The sequence below is a fragment of the Chrysochloris asiatica genome, unplaced genomic scaffold (assembly GCF_000296735.1).
Source record: "Chrysochloris asiatica unplaced genomic scaffold, ChrAsi1.0 scaffold00023, whole genome shotgun sequence".
In the NCBI taxonomy this organism is placed as follows: Eukaryota; Metazoa; Chordata; class Mammalia; order Afrosoricida; family Chrysochloridae; genus Chrysochloris; species Chrysochloris asiatica.
The window spans coordinates 20,647,979-20,655,314 of record NW_006408541.1 but is presented as its reverse complement, the minus strand read 5'-3'; the positions used below and the strand labels follow the sequence as shown (position 1 = coordinate 20,655,314).

The 7,336-nt window shown below is 44.3% G+C and overlaps 1 protein-coding gene across 1 annotated transcript in view; it reads left to right on the top strand.

The window, feature by feature from the left end:
- The window catches only part of IFT52 (intraflagellar transport 52 homolog (Chlamydomonas)), a 31,361-nt gene extending 24,874 nt beyond the window's left edge, over positions 1-6,487 (top strand). Inside the window, exons 11-14 of the mRNA XM_006839351.1 lie at positions 235-322; positions 1,600-1,708; positions 4,149-4,294; positions 6,440-6,487. Of these exons, the coding sequence (XP_006839414.1) occupies positions 235-322; positions 1,600-1,708; positions 4,149-4,294; positions 6,440-6,487 (391 nt within the window). The remainder of the gene's footprint in view (positions 1-234; positions 323-1,599; positions 1,709-4,148; positions 4,295-6,439) is intronic.
- Positions 6,488-7,336: the final 849 nt, after the last annotated feature.

Sequence of the window (7,336 nt, the reverse complement as noted above, 5' to 3'; positions counted from 1 at the left end):
GGACATCCCTGACAGGATCACGGTGTTAGCTATAAGGGAATATCCCTGACAGGATCACGGCATTAGCCATAAGGAAAGATCCCTCACAGGACCACGCGTTAGCCATAAGGGAACATCACTGACAGGACCACTGTGTTAGCTTAACCCTCTTATCTGGAGAAGCACACAGTCTGGTCGGTTAGATGTCATGTGTCACTGTGTCTTATCTTGCTGTCTGTTTTGTTACTAACACAGGGCTCATGAACAGCTAAATGTGAAACACGAACCTCTGCAGCTCATCCAACCGCAGTTTGAAACACCGCTGCCAGCCCTGCAGCCGGCTGTGAGTAGGTGTGCTGGGGGAATCCTGCTCACGGTGCCCCCTTACCTTGCCAGCTGAGCTTAGACAAGTGATAGAGGTGCATTGCGTTTACCTGCCTAAAGCCTAGCTTTAGACTTTAATCTCAGTTTAAACTGTCACAGATTATTTAATTGTTAACATTGACTAAGTTTTAGAAATTTACTAAAATGGAATGGAGCAAGCCCTTGGAGTGAGGCTAGCTAGGACCCAAGTTGCTATCTAGATCTCGGTGGTCTGAGCACATCCCCTTTTTGGCTTTCCTTTTGTCCTCTTTTACATGAGAGCTACTGGCCCTTGGCTGGTTGATGGGTGATGGGTGGGTCTCCCGATGACCGGAGCCGAGGGCACAGCTGTCTGTGGCACTCACATGGCAGCACTAGGTGGGGTATCAAGTTTACAGTGAGCTCAGTGGTGAGCAGGGAACTCCTACATGTGGAGCAGCTGCTGTCCCTGTAGTGGAACCTGGGGACAGCATTCACCGTGAATACTCCTGAGGAGGAACTGGTTCACGGGGACAGGTGCAGCTGATGGAGTTCCCAGGCTTTCCGGTTGGTTACAGGGCGTTTCCAGACTTGTTATCATATTTTGTCGTTGTTATTATCTTAGCCCCATTTCACCGATGAGGAAACTGTACTTGCCTACTGTGAGTGCTACAGTTGGTTCCAGCCCAGTGACGTGCTGGAGCCAGTTTACACTAGTTTGGAAGAGGTGATTGCTAACTTTTCAGGAATGTTATGTGCCAATTTGCTTCATCTTGATAGCTTGAAGTTGGCTATGGTAGGAATATTTATATAAAAGAAAATGGCAAATGTTACATATAGATCAGGGCTTTGGTTTCCTTTCAGGTGCTGGTAGTAAAACATTTACCATTACACCATTGGGCGACAGTGAATTCAGGCTCCAAGTTTAGAACTTCCTGCACTCATCTATATTTGCCTGCCCAGATAATGTCTGTCCCTAAAGAACTCATGGTTAAATCAGAAAGAAAATATATAATCAAATGATTAATACAAACCTAAGCCCTAAGTTTTGCACCCTTGAGCTAATTGGCATTCGCACGTCGGGTCACTCAGTCTGGTGGTGTGGTTCTGCTTGGCTGCTGACAGGTGTAAGTGGAGTGAGGAGGGCTGAGGTGCTGATGGACTCCAGGGTGGCTTAGCCCAGGGCAAGGGCTGCGGTTGCTCTCATTTCCCTGAGTCTCATCATTGTCATTTCTGACCTTGGATAGCTCTTTTATATAAGGTCTTCTTTCCTTGTAGGTTTTCCCTCCTAGTTTTAGGGAACTACCACCTCCTCCTCTGGAGCTGTTTGACTTAGATGAGACATTCTCCTCTGAGAAGGCCCGACTTGCTCAGATTACCAATAAGTGTAAGTTGGCGAATTTGTCTATTTGGTGTGAAGGGTTTTACTTACTGTGAACTTATGAACAGGAATATAATTTTTATATGTATTTTTTTTCATGTCAGTGATGCTGTTGGTCTTTTTTAAGAACGGCTAACTTACTGGGTTAGAACATGCTACTAAGCAGAAGCCAAAGATCTCAGCTTTAATTCCTAGGAGTTCTTAATTTGATTTGTTGAGTGACCATAGGATGAACTCAGCCCTGGCTGGGGTATTGGTCATAGAACAGTTACATTTCAAACCTAAGCCAGAGCCAGAAGACTGATGGGCTCCAAACTGGGAGGAATCTTAGAGAGGGCCAAGTCTGCTCACTATCACTGGTGGATGAGGCACTGAAGCCTCGGCCACATAGCTACCTGGTGAGTGGTCCTCTGGACTCTTGGCCCAGTGCTCTTCCTGCCCTGCACTGGCTCCAACACAGCAAGTGGGAGATCGAGAAAGGTTACAAAGACTATCACTACAGTATTTATTAAAAAATAGAATAGGGAACAGCCTTCGTGCCCGCTAGCAGGGGAGTGGTGGTAAATTGTGTCCCAGTTAGTGGGATAATCTGCAGTCATTATAAAAGAGAATCATAAAGTCAGCAAGACGTCAAACTACATGTACAGGAGGACCCCCGCTAGGTAAACCACATGTGCATGAGACCAGAGGCCAGGATGGGGTGTGCAGGAAGGAAACAGGGCCGTGTAAAAGGGATCTGGTCTGTGGCAGGCACTGTGGTGGGTGCTGGGCAGGCCAGTGTTAACAAGACACCCTGATTAGCCAAGTCAGATAGATAATAGGTCCGTGAAAACCAGATACTCAGCATTTCTACTTCTAGTCATTTATCCTGTAGAAATATTTCTGTTAAAGAAAAAAAAGGATATAGCTGTATAGGTGTTAGTTGCCTTGTTGTATGTTGCTGATAAGTGCCACAGAGTCGGTTGTGACTCATAGCAACCCCATGTAGGATTTCTGAGGAGTGGCCGGTGAGTTTGAACTGCTGACCTTGCAGTTTAAACTGACCTTGAGGTCCAGTGTGTGTTCTACGGTGCCCACAACATGACTCCACTTGTATAGTATTCAAAGAGTTGGAAACAATATAATGGTTTGTCTGCTATTAGGGGGATTGGAGAAACAATGATAAAATCTATGGAGTATCGTCATGTGTCTGTTACAGGAAGGATATAGAGCGTCCACATTCAGCTGACTTGGAATGTCCTATGGGGCACATTGCTCACGAGAAGGCATCTCACAGAACTAGTGTGTTGTCGTTAAGGGCCGTTGAGTCAGCTCCAACTCAGAGTGACTCTTGCATAGTTTCTGAGGCTATCAATCTTTTCAAGCTTTTCAGAAAGTCTTATTTCTTCCACAAAGCAGCTGGTGTGCTCGAACCACCGACTTAGTGATTCACAGTCCACTGCTTATCCTGTGTATACTACTTATAGCAGTAGTACCCCTAGATCGGATTTGGTGGGGATGGAGCTAGGTGAGAGGTGATGGTTTGAGGACCCCTGGTGTAACGCTGTAAGATACTAAGATACGCACTAGACCATAAGGTTGGTTCGAACCACAAGTTCGGTGGTTCAAACTCACCAGCCGCTCCTTGGAAACCCAATACAGGGTTGCTATGAGTTGGGACCAACTTGATGGCACTAAACAACATATGGTTTGAATATCTTGCTAAAAAACTTATATTATCACTATTACACCTTACTTTAAAAACGCAATCAGAGGGGAGAAAAAGGAAATGACCGAATATTAGGAGCAGGGTAGTAATGGTTGTTCATCCTAGATACAGCACTGCAGGGGGTGGCTTCACAGAGCTATGTTAGAACTATATTGCTCTTATCACCATGTTTTTAAAAAACAAAAACGTCCTATACGCTTTCTATAGTAGTGCTTGTGGCCTTCAGAGCAGGGGAAACTGATTGCCTACTGATCATTCCTGTTCTTTATCATGTGGGGCGTGCTGGGCCTGGGGCTGTTGTGATTGTCATTCCTGGTGGGGTGCTATAAGATAAGCACTGGGCCCCAAGGTTGGTTCTTTGTAACTTGAGAGTGCGGGGTGTGGGAGTGTTGTTGTTTTAAGTGCTGATGAGTTGGTTTCAACCCTTGGCGAACCCTGTATAGGGTTTCTGAGGAGCAGCTGGTGAGCTTGAACCACTGACCTCAAACTGACTTTGCAGTCCAGCACATTAACCCACAGCGCCACACCAGGACTAGGAAAGCTTTAATTCTCATTAGTAGGGTTCCACTCTTTGTCCTGATTTACAAAAGCAACATTTCAGAAGTTTCTAGAGTTTGTCACCCTAGGAAGAAGTGAGTAACATAGGGACTTTTCAGGGGAGACCTAAACCACAGTAAAAATGTAATTTGAGAAAGGTAGAAGGCCAAGTGTTAATCAGTCTACCCTAACTGTGCTTAGGTACCGAGGAAGACCTAGAATTCTATGTCCGGAAGTGTGGTGACATTCTTGGAGTGACCAATAAACTACCAAAAGACCAACAAGATGCCAAACACATCCTCGAACACATCTTCTTTCAAGTGGTGGAGTTCAAGAAGTTGAACCAGGTACAGACCCTAGGAAATTCAATGCAGTGGTGGTATCATCCGTAAACTGTACCCCTCATGTTTGATGCCATTCATTCTGCAGCTATTCAGTAAGCATCTACTATGTGAACAAAACAGACCATGGTCCCTGCCCCTGTGGAACTTACAGTCAAGCTGCAGGAGACAGTAACAGTAAACATAAGTAAACCACAGAATATGCTAGAAGGTGGTAAGTGCTGTGGCCTAAGACAAATGGAGCGGGGTAAGAAGGATCAAGTATGCTGAGTGGAGTGGCGACTGGGAGTTGTAGGAAGTGTGGTTGATGCTGTAGTACAGTCCAGGTGTAGAGAAAGTTGGCCGTATAGATAGCTGGGGAGGGAGGGGTATTCCAGGCAGTAAGGTTAGATGGCTTGCGCCTGGAAATGTGAGGAACAGCGGTGATGCTAAGGTGGCTGGAGAGCGGAGCAGAGGATCCATCAAGGAACACGAAGTCAGCATATTATGTTAGAAATCCTTTCTCTAGACCAAGGACCAAGTACTTTTAAGATTATGCTTTTGGTCTGCCTTCTTCCTATCCTTGACATAATTTCTAAAATTAAATGCCCATATCCAGAGAAGCAGTGACATCAGAGATGTAGGCAGACACCATGACATGGAGAGAGAGTGGCTGGGGTCTCTGGACTCAGGGAGAGGGGCTGTGTGCTGACAGCCAGGGGGCAGGCCTGCAGGGTGTAGCCTTTGGTTGTTTGATGGTGCATGGAGAGGATTGTAATCATTGCAGTGAAATGAAATGTGATAGGATGTATGTAAAGCCGAGGTTCTCACATGTAAACTGTCACTCAATTCACAATAAAAACTTAAAGAAAAAAATTCAAATACCCAACCAGTGTTGGAAAGCAGGTATTCCTACACTACTGATAGGAAAATAAATTGTTTCCACTTTTCTGGGGAATTTTTTTTGTAATGTTGTTCATAAGTCCTAAAAGTACCTTTGACTCAGCAATTCTGATCCTTAGAATTTATCTTTATAGTTTAATCCAAATGTGTGCAGTTTTATCAGCCAGGATACTTGCTTGTAGTATTGTTTAAAAAGAAAAATATTATCAGGAGGGAACGGTACCAATGAATAGACCTAAGTGATTTAAGGCACACCCACAACATTAAGATATTTTAAAAGAATACTTATGGACTTGGGAAGCCAGTGGCGAGGGTAGGCCATACATGAGTATATAAAGAGATCTCATGTTTCTTTACAAAGCACATGGATTCAGAAGCTTTGTGGAAAAAAATCTATTATCTTTTCATTGCAATTTTCCATGAAGTTTTTAAAGCCTCCTCATAGGTATATAGTATGTTGTTGTTGTCGTTAAGTGCCGTCGAGTCAGTTCCGACCCATAGCGACCCTGTATAGGGTTTCCAAGGAGTGACTGGTGAGCTTGAACCATTGACCTGGTTATAATGACTTTGCAGTCTGGCACTTTAACCCACAGCGCCTCACCAGGACTCTCTATAATTTGCATAATAAAAACAAAGATATTCATTAAAATGTATAGAATGTACAGTGTTTCCCTAGATATTTTTTTCTATAATGAAGTTTCTGTAATGAATATTGTATCATTTTGGGCAGGAAAAAAAAAAAGCATATATATATATATTTTAATATAAACAAGTAAAATAGCAGCTTAGGATTTTCCCAGCTGAGTGGAAAGATCAGTTAGCAAGGATCCTCTCCTCACTGGCAGGGGCCGGCTCTGTTAGGCCTTAAGTGGCCAGTTGACTGTTCACCTCCTATGCGCCGGGCCTACAGCAGTGAACAAGAAGAATGCAGCCCTCCGAGCTCGCTCCAAGCTGCGTCTGTGCACATGGGCAATCACAGCACTCTGAGAGAAGTGTCATGTGGGGGCTGTGTGGACCTGTTAGAGCTGTTCCCCATTGCAGTGTGCGATGGGGCTTGGATAGATTCCCAACAATCCAAACCCTAGTGGGTGGCAGGACAGGCCCCCCTCCAGGCCAAGGGGAGGGAGCTGATATTTATCATGGTAGGTGTTGGTCAAAGCTTCTTTCTGGTGTGTGCTCCAGTTAATGGTGATTCAAAATCTCTAAATCCAAACCAGGAGTTTACCATTTTGATTTTGTACTAAGAGTCTGTCTTATTCCCTCCCCCAGGAACATGACATTGACACAAGTGAAGCAGCATTCCAGAGCAACTGCTGAGCCCACACCTCTGAAGCAGCTTCTGCCTCCTGACACTCTTGTAGACGGTTTTTTACTTTTTCCTTAGCGCCTCATCAAACCTGTCTAATCACTCTCACTTCTGTTAGCTTTGAAAGGTCTGTGTATTTTCAGTAGTGCTCAAATAGGTATACAATTTCTAACTTTCAAAGCCCTATGTAAATTCCTTTTTTTTTTTTAATTAAACCTATGATTGACTCTTTTATAATTTATGAGAGTCTTCACGGAAGTATTTTCTTTCAACTTCATTTCTGGATTTGAGTTTCTTTTACCGAAGACGTCAGTATTCTCAAGCTTGGTGTCAGCATTGCACAGCTCTCAGGATTGTTAACAACGGTATGGTGGACATGCGCAGCAGTACTGGAATACAGTAGGTGCCAACTTTGGGGAAGCTAGGAGCCACTGAAAGGTGTGTACAGGTGGTGGCCCAATGTGAAGTGTAAGTATAGGAGTGGAGAGAGAAGGCCATCATTTATGGGGAAAGTGTGACAGAACTTCACAAAGTAACAAGGATGAGGCCGAAAGGAGCTGTGGAAGGAGGTGTGGTATTGTGAAACAGATCTGGTCTCGGGGTTGAGGTCAGACTGGCTGTCGGGGAGAGTGGTGGAGCTGTGGGAAGGCAGGGCTAGCTGGAGGGAGAGAAGGTTTGAAGAGTAAAAGCCCAGTTGACATTTATGTTTGGGACAATGGTAAATCATACAAGACAAAATAAATGAAAACACCTGAGAAGTACAAAAGATGTCAGGTCTGAAGTTTGTAAGTTTCTCATGAGACTAGTTTGTTTAAAAAATAACACTTTAAAAAGTTAAAACCTTGGGAAGAAAGGATCAA